A 20,512-nucleotide genomic window follows, 5' to 3' on the forward strand; every position below is an offset into this window, starting at 1 on the left:
GGAACTCGAGTCAAAGGACAATGCATATCAACTGCAAGGAGCTACTGGCAGTTCATCTGGCCTTGAAAAGCTTCAAGTCTCTCCTTCAAGGCAAAGTGGTGGAGGTGAACTCGGACAACACCACGGCTTTGGCGTACATCTCCAAGCAAGGAGGGACCCACTCTATGACGTTGTACGAGATCGCAAGGGACCTCCTCACATGGTCAAAAGATCTAAACATTTCACTAGTAACGAGGTTCATCCAAGGCAACTTGAATGTCATGGCAGATTGCCTCAGTCGGAAGGGACAAATCATTCCAACAGAATGGACCCTACACAAGGATGTGTGCAAGAGACTTTGGGCCACATGGGGCCAGCCTACCATAGATCTCTTCGCAACCTCGATGACCAAGAGGCTCCCAATATATTGCTCACCAATCCCGGACCCAGCAGCAGTTCATATAGATGCCTTTCTTCTAGATTGGTCACATCTAGACCTATATGCATTCCCCCCGTTCAAGATTGTCAACAAGGTACTGCAGAAGTTCGCCTCTCACGAAGGGACAAGGTTGACGCTAGTTGCTCCCTTCTGGCCCGCGAGAGAATGGTTCACCGAGGTACTTCGAGGGCTAGTGGACGTTCCCAGAACTCTTCCTCTAAGGGTGGACCTTCTACGTCAGCCACATGTAAAGAAGGTACACCAAGGACTCCACGCTCTTCGTCTGACTGCCTTCAGACTATCGAAAGACTCTCGAGAGCTAGAGGCTTTTCGAAGGAGGCAGCCAGGGCGATTGCTAGAGCAAGGAGGACATCCACCCTTAGAGTCTACCAATCGAAGTGGGAAGTCTTCCGAAACTGGTGCAAGTCAGTATCTGTATCCTCGACCAGTACCTCTGTAACTCAAATAGCTGACTTCCTTTTATACCTGAGGAAAGAACGATCTCTTTCAGCTCCCACTATCAAGGGTTACAGAAGCATATTGGCATCAGTCTTCCGTCACAGAGGCTTAGATCTTTCCAACAACAAAGATCTACAGGACCTCCTTAAGTCTTGAGACCACGAAGGAGCGTCGTTTGGCTACACCTGGTTGGAATTTAGACGTGGTACTAAGATTCCTCATGTCAGAAAGGTTCGAGCCGCTACAATCAGCCTCCTTTAAAGATCTCACTTTAAAGACACTTTTCCTGGTTTGCTTAGCCACAGCTAAAAGAGTCAGTGAGATTCACGCCTTCAGCAAGAACATCGGATTTTCATCTGAAACGGCTACATGTTCTTTACAACTTGGTTTTCTAGCCAAGAACGAGCTACCCTCTCGTCCTTGGCCGAAATCGTTCGATATTCCAAGCCTATTGAATATGGTTGGAAATGAACTAGAAAGAGTCTTATGCCCTGTGAGAGCTCTTAAGTTCTATTTAAGACGAACTAAACCTTTACGAGGACAGTCAGAAGCTTTATGGTGTTCAGTTAAGAAACCATCTTTGCCTATGTCAAAGAATGCTTTATCCTATTTTATCAGACTGTTAATACGAGAAGCTCATTCCCATCTGAGTGAGGAAGACCAAGCTTTGCTGAAGGTAAGGACACATGAAGTTAGAGCTGTCGCAACTTCAGTGGCCTTTAAACAAAATAGATCTCTGCGAAGTATAATGGACGCAACCTATTGGAGAAGCAAGTCAGTGTTCGCGTCTTTTTATCTTAAAGATGTCCAGTCTCTTTACGAGAACTGCTACACCCTGGGACCATTCGTAGCAGCGAGTGCAGTAGTGGGTGAGGGCTCAACCACTACAATTCCCTAATTCCATAACCTTTTTAATCTTTCTCTTGAAATGTTTTTATTGTTGTTTTGGGGTTGTCCGGAAGGCTAAGAAGCCTTTTGCATCCTGGTTGATTTGGCGGGTGGTCAAATTCTTTTCTTGAGAAGCGCCTAGATTAGAGGTTTTGATGAGGTCCTGTGGTATGGGTTGCAACCCTTCATACTTCAGATCCTAGGGGTCGCTCAGCATCCTAAGAGGATCGCGAGGCTCCGTAAGGAAGACGTACTTAAAAAGGCAGAGTAATTGTTCAAGTCGACTTCCTTACCAGGTACTTATTTATTTTATTTTTGTTATTTTGATAACTTCTAAAATGAAATAAAAAATCCTTAGCTCATAATAATGTAAACATTTATTGCTGGTCTCTACCCATCCCCCTGGGTGTGAATCAGCTTATATAATCACCGGCTAAGTTAAATATTGAAAAATGTTATTTTGATAATGAAATAAATTTTTGAATATACTTACCCGGTGATTATATATTAAAGGACCCTCCCTTCCTCCCCAATAGAGACGCAGTGGACCGAGGAGAAAATTGAGTTCTTTGTTTACAATGAGTACTGAGTACCTGCACGACAGATGGCGCTGTTGAAGTACACCCCCTACCTGCATAGCGATCGCTGGCGGATTTTTTACGTAGAGTTTTCTGTCGAGCAGCAGAGCTGCAGCTTATATAATCACCGGGTAAGTATATTAAAAAATTTATTTTATCAAAATAACATTTTACAAGATATTGTACTATCTTATCTTTGATTGTCTTTTATTACATCAAATCTTATTAACATCCCAAACAACACTATTATAATAGAATTTTTTTTTTACAGTATGTATGCAGCTATAGCTCATCAAATGACAGATGTAACAGTCTCATGGCTAAGAAGTAAAGCAAGCCAGTATTTGCGTCTTCATAGTGATGACTTTGGCCCTTTCATCACGAATCCAGACACTGGAGAACAATTAACCCCGGAAGAATTTGAGGAATATTGTGATCAAACGGAAAACACTCCTGCATGGGGAGGGCAGCCAGAGGTAAAGATCATTCTATCCAATGTAAATTAGTATAGTTTAAAGGCTGCTCATGAATATGAGAGGCAAGAGAGAGGGCATTGACCTTGAGACTGACCATAGACACTTATTGAACACCCATGCCCCCCTTCATCAAGCTAGGACCCGGGAGGGCCATGCAATGGCTGACGATGACCCAGCAGGTAGACCTATGGGCTCCACAAAATCCCCCATCCCTTGCTTACAAGGATGGTGAGGTTGCAGACACCATTACAAAGTATTGAGCTTGAACGGGTTTCTTACTTCCATCTGATATATTGCCAGGCAGAGACATTTTCAATAGGCTACCACAACCTCTTTCTGTCTTGTAGTTTACCAGTAACTGCTTTCTAAATGGCGCATTGATCCTTTCTTGAAAATCCGTTTTTAATCCTGGTTGTTATATAGGATATTTTGAGAATTTGGAGATTGAGCAAGAATAAACAAGGTGAGAAGCAAGTAGTGGTTGGTATTGTATTCATGAATATATTTACCTCCGCCAACGAAGTTGGAAGGATGTTATGTTTTATCCCCTTTTTGTGAGGTTTGTTTGTGAACAGCTTCCTGGCCACTGTTTCAATTGAAGAGTAATGAAACTTGCAGGGATAAACTGTTACGTAAAAATCTGAAAATTATTAAATTTATAGGTCATGGCCAAAGGTTAAGGTCACAGTCAAGCAAACCGTTCAATTCATGTAATGAGCCATAAGTTTGAACATTGTTGTCATAGAGACTTCAGCCTTGGTTCATTTTTAAATGTATGAAAACCCACAACAATTGATATAGGTTAAGGTCAAGGACAAGTAAAAAGTCGAAGCTGCCGCAGCGGAGGTCTGCACTTAACTCAGTGCCCTTCTAGTTTATGTAGTTTTTATTTGTTTAATGCAGGTACAGTGAACCCTCATTTATCGCGGTAGATAGGTTCCAAACCCGGCCGCGATAGCTGAAAATCCGCGAAGTAGGGACACCATATTTACGTACTGTATTTATTTAACATGTATATTCAGACTTTTAAAACCTTCCCTTTACGTAGTACTGTTAACAAACTACCCTTTAATGTACAGAACACTTAATGCCTGTACTACAGTACCCTAAACTAAAACAGGCACAAATATTAAAGGCAATTTTATATCATGCGTTTCCTAAACACGCCAAAAAGCACGAATAAAAAATGACAACCAATGTTTTGTTTACGTTTATCTCTGATCATAACGAAGAAACAGACACATTTACACATCTGTGTATAGGTTAGTTTTTGCATCGACAGCAATCTTACCAAGTATTGATTATATGTTGACTTTGTTATTACCAATGTTCTACTTAATATTCCTTAGAACTTCCAAATAAATGAAATGAATGCCATTTATATAATGTTTTTCTTCATGACGCCGCCTGAAACGGAAACCTTCCATTTGTTTACGCGCCATCTTCGATCATAATAAACAAATGAATGCATTAAACACACATGCTCAAAGTGATAACTAATGATATAACAAACATTTAGTAAACATTATGTTACAAATATTTTACTTATCGCATCCATATAAATTCCTAAATTCGTAGCAGAGCTGGAAACCTTTTTTTCCCTTATGCGCTTAATCCACAATAGCAAACTGCCGCTAATGACAGAATGATAATTTACGATAATTTTAAACTGTTATGAAAGATAATTGTTCTTTCCATATCCAAAATACTTTTCCTAACTTCAGTTATAAGTCAACTTGTACCCACCTCACCATATGCAAAAAAAGGTAAAAGAAGAAGAAAGTACTAGGCTATTTTTAAAGTCATCGAAAAATTAAGTTACCGCTATTACGTTCGATGTGACAGAGAGAGAGAGAGAGAGAGAGAGAGAGAGAGAGAGAGAGAGAGAGAGAGAGAGAGAGAGAGAGAGAATGGTTTTAAATGTACTAAATAATAAATATGATAGGTTATAACACATTGGTGCTTATGTAATATTAACTGTATAGATGGTTTGAATAAGTTAAGAAATGGTGTACTGTAAACAATTCTTTGTTAATGTATTCGTACCGCGCATATTCTTGAGAGCGGAAGCTAGACATCAGCTGATGTGATCACAGCCAAAATTAAAACAAAAAAAAGCAAAAAATACTTGATTTTCAAAACACACCCGAAATTTAAAAACACAGAGAGAGAGAGAGAGAGAGAGAGAGAGAGAGAGAGAGAGAGAGAGAGAGAGAGAGAGAGAGAGAGAGAGAGAGATGTTTTAAATGTAACAAACAAAAAATATGATAGGTTATAACACATTGGTGCCTATGTAATATCAACTGTATAGATGGTTTGAATAAGTTAAGAAATGATAAAAAACAATACTTCGTACGCGCATGTTCTTGAGACCGGCAGCTAGACGTCAGCTGATCTGATCACAGCCAAAAGTAAAACAAAAAGAAGTCAACAATACTCGATTTTTAAAACACACCCAAAATTTAAAAACAAAAGTACACGCTTTCTGAATGTGCAGTTAACTATTTAAAGAGTAGCAATTTTCTAGAATAAAATGATGTTTCCCCCAAAAATAATGGTTTGCTAATGAAATCGGATGCTGTATTTAATGAAAAAAAGTCCGCGAAGTCGTGAATCCGCTATGGTCGAACCGCGAAGTAGCGAGGGCTCACTGTATTCCTCACCTTACGTCAGTAATTGGTTCCATGAGAGGCGACTCAAGTTGAAAAACAACGTAAGTTGAGTTTACTTGTCACTAGGCTAAACCACAAATAACCATTCCCAGTTCTATATTTTATTTTAAGTGCAATTTGATTAATATATGGTTAATAAGAATCTATTTAAGCTTAGAAACAAATAAATTTTAGTTTTTGATTTAGTACTGAAAAAGTAATCTAATTTCACAAATAAATGTGCATCCATTATTGTAAATGTAGATGTTTACAATTTAGCACAGTACATCGCCGGCTGTTTACTTGTGAATGTGGTTAGCTCTAAGATAGTATAAAATATAAGGATTTTGTAAGGTTAAATAACAAATTAAGTTGTTATAATTATTTTGCAATAGTATACAATAAATCTAGTTGTTATATTCATCAATTCATCAATATTACATTCAATATATTAGTTTACATCACGTAGCTTACGTAGGTAGCTGTGGATGGTCAGCACCAACTGTTGATTCGTCTGTTGTTGTTGTTCTTCGCTTCGCATTTTAATGAACTGGTTAAGAGTGCTCCTCTTTTCTTCAAGGATTACGTGATAGGGAGCTAAATCATATCAACAATACTATGTTAACTACAGTAGGGTCCCGAATTATACGTGTTCGAATTATACGATTCCCCTTTTATGCGATCGCTATTTTCCAAAAATATATTTTCTGTATCTGCTAAGCTGTTCAAAGTCTGCTAGTCAAGGACTACAAAATGTATCAAATATATTGTCTTATTAAATCTATTGGTAGCCCTAAATACAGATGCTCCCCTACTTACGAACATTCGAGTTACGAACAACGGTACATACGAACACAAATTGAAGGAAGTCCAAACATGTTCGTAAACATCCGTAGATTTCATTTCAAGTTAAATTCTCTCTCTCTCTCTCTCTCTCTCTCTCTCTCTCTCTCTCTCTCTCTCTCTCTCTCTCTCTCTCTCTCTCCGTATTTTGATTTTTAATGCAGTTAAATCTTCACATTTCTTTGAAAATTATTAAAAAAAATTTTATATCCTTATTCGATGTTTCAATTAAGGGAATAGTAACGGATCGGAAGAAAACCACTTGATTTGCCTCTCGCCTTCCGTCAGAAGAAATATAACGTCATCAGACTTTTGGCATTTTTTTTTTTTATTTCTTAACATATTAGAAATATCTTCAAGATGAATATTACATCATCGCCAATATGTTACAGAAAATCAGTTTCCCTACAGTTCTTATTATTAGGTATCATGCGAAATCATTGTAGCTCTTTCTGTGTGTGTGTGTGTGTGTGCTCGCTCTGTCAATCGCATACGGGTAGTTAATTCTAAAGCTTCATACAGTATTCAATTTTTCGTTCAATATTAAGCCTTCATATTTCATTAGACATTATTGTGTTTAATTGTGGTTTATTAAAGCACGTTCATATTTTTTTTTTTAATTTCTTGAGCATTTCAATAATCAACAATTACTTTTGATTTACTTTTGGTTGGGAGATCAGCTGATCTCAAGGTCACGCTGCAGTATTACGATTATGCGCACATATAGTACGAATAACACTGATTTATATAATTTTCTTGATATTCGAAATCTCTTCATAGTGAATATTACAACAGCGCTAATATATTATAGGGTATCACATTTTCCATACAGTTCGTTGATAGACCTTATTATTAGTTATAAACGGAATACGCAACCCCCCACCTCTCTCTCTCTCTCTCTCTCTCTCTCTCTCTCTCTCTCTCTCTCTCTCTCTCTCTCTCTCTCTCTCTCCGTATTTTGATTTTTAATGCAGTTAAGTCTTCATATTTCTTTGAAAATATTAAAAAATTCTTTATATCCTTATTCGATGTTTCGATTATGGGAATAGTAACGGATCGGAAGAAAATCACTTGATTTGCCTCTCGCCTTCCGCCAGAAGAAATATAACATCAGACTTTTTTTTTTCTTAACTTTACGGTAAGTTGTAGGCTACTAATCTCATAACTAATGATACAGACCACTAAAACACTTGATATCGTTACTCGGTGTTTCGATTATGAGAATTCTGTAATAAGATTACTCGGCAACATAATGAAAGGAAATCATTCGGTTTGTCAGCGCTCTTCCGCCAAATACATGACGTCACAAGATACGTGACGTATACTCTACAAAGAATGATTCCGTCGGTCAAAATTGAAATAAAACAATTCAGTAAACTAACCTCTCTCTCTCTCTCTCCTCTCTCTCTCTCTCTCTCTCTCTCTCTCTCTCTCTCTCTCTCTCTCTCTAATATACGTAGTACAGTACTGTACGTATTCTCTCCATTTTATTAAATGTTTTTTTCAGTACAAACCAATACAGGTTACTTATACAAGCCTTAAACATACTTAAACATACTTATATAAACCTTCAATATACTTATACAGTACTGTATATGGCTTAAACATAAATCATAATACAAAATATGGCACTGAAGCAACTTACGAACAGTTTGAACTTACGAACGATCGTTCGGAACGTAACTCGTTCGTAAGTTGGGGAGCGTCTGGTGATTTATATTAAATGTTACAAAACAATATTAACATTACATCTTATTAACATAATTTCATAATAAAAAGCCCATTTAAGGATAAAATTCCACATCAACAATGAAATCAACTGTTAACTGTGCGAGTCCAGCTGACAAAATGTAAACAGAATTGTGGTTATGTTCTCGGCAATCTTTATCTTTCTCCAACCTTTTGATAATTTTAATGGTAGTGTTAATGATGGTATATTAAAGCATTATTTTTGTTTAGTGCAGTATTTATAAAAGCTTTATTTTTCCCTTCAGGCGTTCAAGGTTTTCACGAGTTGACTGGGTTCGTTTATCGGCAGTGAATAGCCTAAACTTCGGTAACGAGTCGGCAATATTTTGTCATATTTTAAACAGTATACATTTGATTTGCAAAGATTGGTTTTGTAGAGTACACGGTATAATTATAATAATCTCTCTCTCTCTCTCTCTCTCTCTCTCTCTCTCTCTCTCTCTCTCTCTCTCTCTCTCTCTCTCTCTCTCTCTCTCTGTAAGAAATAAAACCTTAGTTCACATATGGCAACCTGAGTTTAAGAATGAAATTAACATGACTATTGTTAGTTCTGGCGATCAATTCCTCACGAAACAAAATCACGGCATTCAATTACAACAGCTGATTCTCTCTCTCTCTCTCTCTCTCTCTCTCTCTCTCTCTCTCTCTCTCTCTCTCTCTCTCTCTCTCTCTCTCTCTCTCTCTCATGTTATACAATACTTACAATTAGATGAAGAAACCAAAATCACTTTTCTTAAAGTGTCAATCAAATATAAAACGAAAAAGTTATACCGTGTATACATCCATTTCAGTCGTAGCTTAAAATACGGCATCCGATTTCTTCAGCAAACCACTATTTTTTGGGAAACATCATTTTATTCTAGAAAATTGCTACTCGTTAGATATTTAATTGCACATTAAGAAAGCGTGTACTTTAGTTTTTAAATTTTGGATGTGTTTTAAAAATCGAGTATTGTTGACTTCTTTTTGTTTTACTTTTGGCTAAGAGCAGATCAGCTGACGTCTAGCTGCCGGTCTCAAGAATAGGCGCATACGAATACAGTAACAAAGTATTGTTTATACCATTTCTCAACTTATTCAACGGATTTTGAGCGAAGCGAAAAATCTATTTTTGGGTAAGATGGCCATGTCGTCCTGATGGAAGTTCCTCTAAGGTGGCTTCCTAGGGTATATTACAACTACGGCAATATTCCCAGAGAATTTACCTTAAGGTACCCAGAATTCTAACTCCTGGAGCGAATATCCCTAATAAAATAATCAGGGATATTGCAAAATATCAGCGGACGTATTCTTGACACGCCACATGGCAATCTGTACCCCGAACAGAGTTAACACTTCGTAGGGGTCAAATGGCAAGAAAACGAAAACGATAAGAAAGGGGGAGCCGTTCGTAAGGCATCTCTCCTCCCCGTTTCGTAAGCGTGCCCTGCGCCGCTCACGGCGCCATCTGTATTCCTTGTAGCGATACACGAGGTGCTACAGATACTGTATGTAGGGAGGGGATTTACAGCCCCTTCTCTTTTTTTTTTTTTTTTTTTTTTTAAAGGAAGGAGCAGGGCGGGTCCATCAGGATGACATGGCCATCTTACCCAAAAATAGATTTTTCGCTTTGCTCAAAATCCGTTTTTTGGGCTCAAGCCATGTCGTCCTGATGGAAGTATATCAGAGCATTACTGTATCTGTGGATTCTCAAAACGTGCCGCACTCCTCAGAAATATTTCCCTAGTCGACTCGACTGAGAGACCTAAGATGTTACCGTTATACATCTTTTCACTAACCATAAACCATGATAGCGCTTCCTGCCCCCTACAGGGAAGAGTCCTACTAGACTCTGGGAAGGAATGAAGAGTACATATACCTATGTTAGAATCACTGGCAAGCCAATATAGTGGTCTCGCCCTATATGAAGTAAAGCATAGTCTGTAAGGAACTACAGCAAAAAGGAAATATCGACCAACCCCATGGTCGATACTGAGTTGGACAAAGGTTTACATCGGTGTAAGAATAAACTTGCAGCCGCCACCATCCCCTGAAGAGGATGGAGCCCTTTTCACTAAGGAAAGTATAAACCAATGCAACAAGGCTTGCATCAAGGAACAGGCTATTATAGATATCCCCGATTAACGTACATAGGCTGAATGCTCAATTAATGATAAGAAATTGACATAGGTGAAGGAGACGCAAGGTTCCCAAGAACAAATTTATTGAAAAACAATAAATAGACATGGTCACAACAATTATATACATATAAGAGGTGGATAACCAATAATTTGCACAAGTACAGTAGTAAACAGATACATGTTTATCTGAAAGAAAACATTAGAGCCACTTTTCACGTACCAAGGTATCAAAGTTAAAGTCTGTGTCACTAGCCACTGACATTAGCGTCAAAAACGCCCGGCACACATGTCTGTACTTATGCTAAATTCACCTTAAAGGCAGAACAGTCACTGTGGGCACTCGGTGCCCTCACTCCCAGTTATAGCACCGCATATAACTATACACTCACCCTGGAATTAATAGTCCCAATTAAATCCACTGTTCCTCGCAGAGTTAAACAGCAGGGTTAACGACGCAACCGACTGCTACCACAGACCTCTTTAGCTGCTCCACTTGTTTCGCATAGTGGCGAAAGAACACCCTGGAAGACTTCCAGCCAGTGTATGAACGAAGGTGTTCAAAATCCATAAAGTTAAAGAAGTTTAAGGATGAAGCAACTTTCCTCGGATCATGACCTGCGGGTGAACTGTCAGGAACCGCTCTGCGAATAAAGTATGTAATTTTTGCCCTGAGTTGTTTCAAAGATAAATTCGAGCCCGATGTTTCTCCTCTGAACAGTTGACCCCCTTTGAAGTCTGAAGTTCTACGAAGATAGACCTTTAGGCATTCTACGGGACATAGAGATGCATCTTCTTTCAGAGGGCAGATTCTCCAGGGACCCCACCTGTTGGTGGGCAACTCGTTCTTAGCGAGAAACGTAGGGTCCGGAAACAGGTTCAGTCCTCCCCCATCCAGGAACTGAACGCGGCCCTCATCTCTCGAGAGGGCTACAATTTCACTAACTCTGGCCCCGGACGCGAGTGCAAAAAGGAAGATAACCTTCTGAGTCAAATCCTTCAGTGCACACTCCTCATTATTCAGTAATGAGGCGAAATGAAGGACTTTATCTAAAGACCATGAAATAGGCTTTGGAGGAGCTGAAGGCCTAAGCCTAGCGCAGGCCTTCGGGATCTTATTAAAGATTTCGTTAGCGAGGTCTACTTGGAAGGCGTACAGAATGGGTCTTGTCAAAGCAGACTTACACGTAGAAATCGTGTTAGCTGCCAGCCCCTGTCCGTGGAGGTGGATGAAGAAGGACAGGCAGAAATCCGTCGAGATCTCATGCGGATTCTTCTCTTTGACAAAGGCCACCCATTTTTTCCAAGCAGACTCGTACTGCCTTCTAGTGGACTTGCACTTATACTCCTCCAGGAAGTCAATGCTGTCTTTCGAGATCCCGAACCGCTTCTTCACCGCTAGGGAGAGAAAATCATGAGCTGCAGGGTCCGGGTTTTCTGTAATGAAGCGTAGACAGTCGACTTCTGAACTCGCTGGGTCAGAACTGGGTCCGGGAGCGGCAGAAACTTCAATCGTAGTTCCAGAGCCAGAGGGAACCACACGCTGTTCGGCCACTTGTGGGCCACTATCGCTGCTACTCCCTTGAAGGACCTCAGTTTGTTGAGGACCCTCAACAGAAGGTTGTGAGGGGGGAACAGGTAGATCCTGGACCATCTGTTCCGATCGAGGGACATCGCATCCACTGCTTCTGCTAAGGGGTCCTCGTACGGGGACACGTACCGGGGCAACTTCTTGTTGTCTTTCGTCGCAAAGAGGTCTATCTGCAGTTCTGGGACTTGACTTGAGATGAAGGAGAATGATCCTGCGTCTAGGGACCATTCCGACTCTACCGGTGCAAACCTGGATAGAGCGTCCGCTGTCACATTGCGGACTCCTTGAAGGTGAACTGCCGACAGGTGCCACTTCTTCTCCGCCAGTCGGAATATGGCCAACATCACTTGGTTGAGAGGTGGGGACCTCGATCCCCGCCGATTCAGACATTTCACAACCACCTCGCTGTCCAGTACCAACCTTATGTGGATCGAATGACGCGGGGAAACTTTCCTCAGGGTAAGAAGTACCGCCATAGCTTCTAGAAAGTTTATGTGAAAGGTCCTGAATAGCCCGGACCAGGTCCCTTGGACCTTCTTTCGATGAGAGTGACCTCCCCATCCTTCCTTTGAAGCGTCTGTGTGAATCGTCACCGACGGGGGAGGTGGCTGAAGAGGTACCGACCTCTTTAGACGACTGGCCTGAGACCACGGTCTGAGAAGAGAACGTAGACGAAGCGGAACCGGCCTCCTCAAGTCTCTTCGCACGTTTGATGCAAGGCTTCTCCATACTCCGGCTGCATCCTTTAGCTGTGCTCTTAGCACCGGGTCTGATACCGACGCAAACTGAAGAGAGCCCAGAACCCTCTCTTGTTCGCGTCTTGATATCCTCTCAGAATCTAGAAGTCTCTTGACAGACCTCGCTATCTCCTTCCTTTTCGACAGTGGGATGGAGAACCGGTGTGACACTAGGTCCCAGTGAATTCCCAACCACTGGAACCTCTGAGATGGAGAAAGACGAGACTTCTTTCTGTTGATGTTGAACCCTAGATACTCTAGGAACTGAATCACCTGTAGGGAAGCCTGCAAGCATTCCGCTCTGGATGCTGCCCACACCAGCCAATCGTCCAGTTAGGCCACCACCTGGATCCCTTTTAGGCGTAACTGTTTGAGCGCTGCGCTCGCAAGCTTCGTGAAGATCCTTGGGGCTATGTTTAGCCCGAATGGCATAGCTCTGAAGGCGTAAAGTCTTCGTTTTAGCTTGAATCCTAGGTAGGGGGAGAGACGGCGACTGATTGGAACGTGCCAATAGGCGTCTGACAAGTCGATGGAGACAGTAAATGCCCTCTTGGGCAGTAAGGCCCTTATGTGTTGCAATGTTAACATCTTGAAATTGTAGTTCACTATGAACTTGTTGAGTGGCGACAAGTCCAGAATGACTCTGAGTTTCCCCGAGTCTTTCTTGGGAACACAAAACAGGCTCCCCTGGAACTTGATGGACTTTACCCTCCGGATCACCTTTTTCCCCAACAGTTCTTGAATGTACTCCTCCAAAACGGGGGTGGAGTGTTGGAAAAATCGAGGGCACGGGGGCGGAGTGCTGCACCAGCTCCAACCCAGTCCATTTTTGAGCAGGCTGTGGGCCCAGGGATCGAAGGTCCAACGATCCCGAAAGTACTGTAGTCTCCCTCCTACCAGCATCACTTCACTTTGACTGCTGTCCTGCAGTCTTGCCTCCTTGGCCACGACCACCTCTGGATCCCCTTCCCCTTGAGGGGCGTCTAGACGAGCCTCTGGCTGCTCCTCTAGGCTTTGCTCGAAAGGTAGTAGACTGCCCTTCGAACGCTGGGTTGAATGCCGGGGATGGCAAGGACACGGCCTGGGGCACCCACTGGAAGGTGGTCGGGGCCTGGGCTACCATCTGAGGCACCGGAGGCAAAGCCGACTGTTGCTGCTGCTGACGTTGCTGTCTGAAAGGCTTGGCCGGGCGGGGAGAAAACCTAGATCTCTTCGTCTTCCCTTTCGGTTGGGGACCCTCATCGGGGGAAGACTTCCTCTTAAGGGACAGGCCCCACTTAAGGAGAAGATTCCTATTCTCCGTGGCTGCCTTGTCCACCACCTCCTTAACTACGTCACTGGGGAAAAGGTCTTTTCCCCAGATGTTGGATGAGATCAATTTCTTCGGTTCGTGCCTCACTGTAGCTGAGGCGAACACAAACTCCCTGCAGGCCCTCCTCGCCTTGACAAAGCTATAGAGGTTCTTTTGTCACCGTGGCCAGATGGGTCTTGGCCACCACCATGAACATCTCATGGACCTTGGGGTCGCTCGCCATTGTCTCCATGGTTGTCTGGAGAGACATCGAGGCTGCCAGACGTTCCTTTGTCTCGAGCTCCCTTCGCAGAAGAAAATCAGACAGCTTAGGGAGGTTTTCGCCGAACTGTCGTCCTGCGATATCGGCGTCCAGCTTCCCGACCGAAAATGTAAGATGGACGTCCTTCCAGTCCTTGTTGTCCAACGGCAAGGCTAGAGACAAAGGCTTGCACTCTTCCAAGGAGGGGCATAGTTTGCCAGCCTCGACTGCCTTCAGAACGGCCGCGAACCCCTTCTGCAGAAAAGGGAAGGCCCTAGCCGGAGAGGATACGAAGGAAGGGTGCTTCTTACTCAAAACAGCGACTTTCGAGTTCGAGAAGCCCCTCTCCTTCATTGCAGACGCCAGCGAAGCTTGAGCCTTTGCGTGGTCCAAAACAATCACCTCCTTCGGCTCCCTCTCCTCCTTCGAGGCCGGTTCTTTCTTCAGACGGACGTAACAGTCCGGATAAGCCCCTCTGTTGGGCCAGAATTCCACCTCCTCAAGGGGAACTGAACCCAGCTTCTCCGACATGACGATCTTCCCGACCGTCATCGGCATGTGCTCGGCATACCTCCACGGGTTGGCATCCGAGCACACAGGAAGGTCCTTCACGTTGAGCTTTTTCTGAGGCCCACGTGATGCTGCAATCCTCTGCATCTGTAGTTCCATTGCAGCTGCCTTCTGATTGTTCTCCTTCTGCATTTGTTGTATCATGCCAACAATAGAAGAGAGAGCTTGTCCCAGCTCTGGTGGAAGAGCGGATAAAGTAGAGGGGACAGGTTCAGGGGCCTGAACCGAAGCGTCTGATGGCACGACATCCTCTCCCTCCACGATGTCCGGGTCTTGATCCTCATCCTCGCCCCCTGCGAGGAGGTCCTCTTCCGCACGTTCGGACACGTCCGACATCTTGTCGTCCAGCTGGATGTCTTGCATGGCATCCGCGACTTCATCATCCACTGGGATCTGGACGAGAGGGATCTCCGGCCGAGGCTGGGAGATGACTGCGTCAGTAGAAGCCTTGGGAAAGAGGTACGCCCTCATCTTCTCACTTGGAAGGTAAGGTCCAGAGGTGTTCTTTTGGAAACCCCTTACCCAAACACGAAGCTTCTCCCTCGCTGCATCCCTTGACTCCGCCGACCTAGGGGAATCAAAAGCCTCAGCTAGCAGGTTAGTACACACCGAACATACCTGAGGGTCCCAGTAACGGAGATCATCCTTGGAGGCTGCGCAAGCCGCGTGCCTCCTACACAAATCATGCCCGCAGAAGTTCTTACTGCGGACGTTGCAGAAGACGCTACCGCACTTCGGATGTTCCTCCTGTAAAAGAAGAAAATTTCCATGAATATCAGGTGAATTTCAATTCACATGTATATACAAAACATGTACAAAATTTAAAGGAAAGACACACACTTGTGTTTCCCACACAGTCACTTGCTGTAGCCTTCCAGCAAATAAAATCAAATGGTTAGTCTTTACTAGAATAACCAATGTAAAGTTTCCCACGGGAAATAGGTGTAGCTCACACCAAGAGTGTGATTTTAACATACTGGCTAAAGACAGAAAGAACTCTCTTTCTATCTCTGTAAGGCAACACCAAGTGACTGCACAAAGCAACACAAGCATGTTAGAAAACACAGTGTTGTAACATTACTATATCATAGCCTCTCCCCACAGTATATTCTATACAGGGGAATACTGATACAGTATATGAGGTAATGTGCCGGCCGGCACTCCCCACAGGTAGATCTCAAGTATACAACTTAAGAATTCTACTGCGGCAGAACTCTAGTTCCAATGCCTGTGCCGGCCGGCAGCTACACTAGGTGGCGCCCGGCTGCCGGCCACCACTCCTAGTGGCCGGCAGACAGGGCGAGGTAAAGGCCGGCCAGCAGAGGTAAACAACCAATGCCGGCCGGCAGCCACACTAGGTAGCGCCCGGCTGCCGGCTGCCGGCAGACGAGCGAGGAGACCGGACGGCAGAGGCATGTAGCCAGCACCGGCCGGCAGCAAGAGAACTAGAGAACGCCAACTGCCCGGCAGTCTGCAGAGTACTGTGACGAGCCGAGAGAGGGTTGTGAACTCAAAAGCAGATTGGAAACGACTGAGTTGTATATTAAGGAACACTCTTCTTTATATACAGAACCTCAAGGCAACAGGACATAACATGTTCGAGAGACAGACAATGTTCAGAGCAAAACACCAGACATGAATTTTCATGTTAGTTTGAATGCGAGGGAAGAGCGAAGATACAAGTATATTATATACAAAAGGAATTATGTACAATTGTGTGACACACGGTTGGTACATGGCTCCCCCTCTAAAAAGGACATATTGAACATGTTAAATAGGTGCCCTGAATCTGGAGAGGTAGTAGTAGAAACTGCGCCGATTAGCGGCAGTGAGTGGCTGTAGAAGTCGATGGTTGGGGTGCGAGTGCGAGCGAGTGGTGGATGATGGGTGGCTGTGTTGCCGCTCCGGCTCGTCACGGGATAGGCGAGTGTGTCCTACGACATTCATAGGCATGTGTGTCCTACGGCATTCATAGGCGTGTCCTACGGAATTCATAGGCGAGTGTCCTACGGCATTCCTAGGCATGTGTGTCCTACGGCATTCATAGACGTGTGTCCTACGGCATTCATAGGCGTGTCTTACGGCATTCATAGGCCTACGGCGTTCATAGGCGTGTATGTCCTACGGCATTCATAGGCGTGTCCTACGGCATTCACGTCAGCTTCGGTTGAAGTTGAATAGATGTCCTCTTCGTCACGAGTGAAGGCGTTGATAGAGGTTTGAAAGTCATGAAGTGAGTTCACATCACGAGGAGACCCGTCTGCGGCAGGTTGCAGGTGAGTGATACTGGTCATTTTCCCGAGGGTGAGCGAAGCCCTTTGGTCCCCCAACGGTTGTTGAGAGAGCTGAAAAAGCGTTGCTATACGGGCGGCTGGCGACGGCGAGTACTGCTGCAGAAGGTATGCGTTGACGGCGTCATAGTAACGGTGAGAGGCGGAGGGGGGTGGGGAGGCGGGAGGAGCGAGTCACTCCGGGGTCACCAATGTGACGAGCCGAGAGAGGGTTGTGAACTCAAAAGCAGATTGGAATCGACTGAGTTGTATATTAAGGAACACTCTTCTTTATATACAAAACCTCAAGGCAACAGGACATAACATGTTCGAGAGACAGACAATGTTCAGAGCAAAACACCAGACATGAATTTTCATGTTAGTTTGAGTGCGAGGGAAGAGCGAAGATACAAGCATATTATATACAAAAGGAATTATGTACAATTGTGTGACACACGGTTGGTACAGTACAACACACAAGAAGAAAACAGAATGGGTGCCGGGCTAAGAGGCTATACTACCTCAACGCCCAACACCCGAAAGAGTGCCGAAAGGAAGGGGAGAATCTACTTCAGGCTTCCTAACCACTGCCGACTGGCTCTACAGACAGGCGTGGATGAGGGACCAAGGGAGGACCGGGAAGCACTCAAAGTAACAGGTCCCCTGCCGGCCGGCACACACTGCCGGGCGGCAGGGAACTAAGTCAGCTCCACATCCTAACCTGTGCTAGGTACGGATGTAGGAAGGCAGACAGTAATAGAACATTACGGAAAGGACAGAAGGGAAAGGGACAAGAGGGTCCTGTCCAACCTTGCACTGGTTAAGGATCACCCACGGCCAAGAAAGCCCATCTCAGCCTAGGGAGAATCTAGTGAGGGAGGCCGGCAATGCTTGCTGCCTCCCTACAACCAACGCAAGGAAGGTATTGCTATTCCAGGGAAAAGGGACACACCCCACACCCGGAACAGCAACAAGGACAAGTCTGAAAGGTCACCGAAAGAAGGAATCATAACTACAGAAACCTTCAAGAGTGACCGAAGGAGGCTAAACCTCCTATGTCTGTGTCAGACAGCGAGGGAGACTCTACCCAAAGCCAGACAAACACAGACTCAGACTTAAAACACTGCTGTACTGCCCCTCTCTGAACCAGACTAACTGGAGCAGGAAGGTACAGTACCACCCCAATATAGTTGTATCGAAAGTTAATTCAGATAAACCACTAGGGTTAAGCCCAAGGCTTAAGCAGAGGGAAAGGGGTTGCATGCCTTCCCCGAAGAGAAGGGAGCAAACGGGGGGAACAAGAAAGCATATCAATGACCTAAGACAACCTAGCCTAGGCACTGTGAGAATCGATTACCTAAATCACCGAAACTCACTCATATACTATCTTGGAAAAACTCAGCATAAACTTATATGTATAACGTTGCCTAACGCTTCAATAAAATTAAATAACCACACTTGGAAGTCTAAATATCATGCAGGAAGTACAAGGGCCAAACGACTAGGCTACAAAGTCTAGCGTAGGCCAGTCTAGGCAACTCCTTCGCCAGGGCACCAATACTACAAGCATCATAAAGAATTCCTAAATAAGCTAAGCAGTTAAATTTATTAAAGCAAAAAAGGGGCTGGGAACGTCGCTCTGGCTAACCAAATAAATCCTACCTAGCGAGCGACAGCGTCCAGGACGCCTCCAGCAGGCAACGGCTCTTGTATCAAAGATAACTCTTTTAATTACTTTAAATTTTACCAAGAGCCTACATTTATACATAAAAGAATTGGTACTCAACTTATTGGAAGCAGAAGAAGTTGGAGAAAGCATATTAGCTTGAGTAAATCCAAGATTTTTGGTAGAAACACAGGGAAAACACCGAGTTGTATAGCTATGCAAAGAGGAATACAGATGGCGCCGTGAGCGGCGCAGGGCATGCTTACGAAACGGGGAGGAGAGATGCCTTACGAACGGCTCCCCCCTTTCTTATCGTTTTCGTTTTCTTGCCATTTGGCCCTACGAAGTGTTAACTCTGTTCGGGGTACAGATTGCCATGTGGCGTGTCAAGAATACGTCCGCTGATATTTTGCGATATCCCTGATTATTTTATTAGGGATATTCGCTCCAGGAGTTAGAATTCTGGGTACCTTAAGGTAAATTCTCTGGGAATATCGCCGTAGTTGTAATATACCCTAGAAAGCTACCTTAGAGGAACTTCCATCAGGACGACATGGCTTGAGCCCCAAAAAAAACATCTATACAGTTGATATTACATAAGCACCAATGTGTTATAATCTATCATATTTTTTTGTTTAGTACATTTAAAACTAACACACACACACACACACACACGCTCTCTCTCTCTCTCTCTCTCTCTCTCTCTCTCTCTCTCTCTCTCTCTCTCTCTCTCTCTCTCTCTCTCTCTCTCTCTCTCCTCTCTCTCTCTAACAAATGAAATCTTTGTTGGTTCACAAAGTTTGTTATATTGAAAATCAATCATGATTAAAATTTCCTTACTTTTTCTAATCTCGCACCATCTCTGTCACATCGAACGTTATAGCGGCAACTTAATTGTTCGATAACTTTAAAAATCGGCCTAGCACTTACTTCTTCTCTTACTTTTTTATAGATGGTTTCATAATTGAAGTGGGTACAAGTTGACTTATAACTAAAGTTAGGAAAAGTATTTTGGATATGGAATGGACAATCATCATTAGTAACAGTTTAGAATTATCGTAAATTATCATTCTGTCATTAGTGGCAGTTTGTTATTGTTGATTAAATGCAAAAAGAAAAAATAGTTTTCCTGCTTTGCCACGTATCTTAGAATTTATATTAATATGGTAAATAATAATTGTAATAACATATTTACTAAAAGCTTTTAATATCATTATTTATCTCTTTGATCATGCGTGTTTAATGTCTACGTTTGTTTATTATGATCGAAGATGGAGCGTACAGTAAACAAATGGAAGGTTTCCGTTTCAGGCGGCGTCATAAAGAAAAACATAACATTATATGAATGGCATTCATTTCATTTATTTGGAAGTTCTAAGAAAAATTAAGTAGAACATTGGTAATAGCAAAATCAACATATAATCAATAGTTGGTAAGATTGCTGTCGATGCAAAATCTAACCAATACACAGATGTGTAAATGCGTCTGTTTCTTTGTTATGATCAGAGATAAACGTAAACAAAACATTGGTTGTCGTTTTTATTGTGCTTTTTGGCGTGTTTAGGAAACGGATGATATAAAATCGCCTTTATTTTGATAATTCTGGATTTTCAATGATACAACAAAAGCTAGTCTATAGAGTGATGGTTTTGCTATTCACCAGTTGTCTTAAACAATGGATATGACAAACATTAAAATTTGTCTGTATTTTGGGTCGCATTATAACGGAAAATGTATGGTGTTTACACCCATCCTGGTTTTGATTTTAACCTTTTTTCAAGTTATTATAAATTTAAAGCATATTAAATGTTTGATTTATTTACAAGAACAATTTGACATTATAAAAAAGATGCAGTATAGTACATAGAAAGTATTGGAAATAGGTAGTAAACACGTTGCTGGTTGCCATGGCCCCAATAGAATTATTTCTGTTAGGTGTGTTTCAA

The 20,512-nt window shown here is 43.0% G+C and overlaps 1 protein-coding gene across 1 annotated transcript in view; it reads left to right on the plus strand.

Moving 5' to 3' along the window:
- LOC137620788 (deubiquitinase OTUD6B-like) overlaps nucleotides 1-20,512 on the plus strand; it is a 177,538-nt gene that overhangs the window by 87,280 nt on the left and 69,746 nt on the right. The window contains exon 6 of the mRNA XM_068351218.1: nucleotides 2,615-2,819. Within this exon, the coding sequence (XP_068207319.1) occupies nucleotides 2,615-2,819 (205 nt within the window). The remainder of the gene's footprint in view (nucleotides 1-2,614; nucleotides 2,820-20,512) is intronic.

The sequence above is a fragment of the Palaemon carinicauda genome, chromosome 27 (assembly GCF_036898095.1).
Source record: "Palaemon carinicauda isolate YSFRI2023 chromosome 27, ASM3689809v2, whole genome shotgun sequence".
In the NCBI taxonomy this organism is placed as follows: domain Eukaryota; kingdom Metazoa; phylum Arthropoda; class Malacostraca; order Decapoda; family Palaemonidae; genus Palaemon; species Palaemon carinicauda.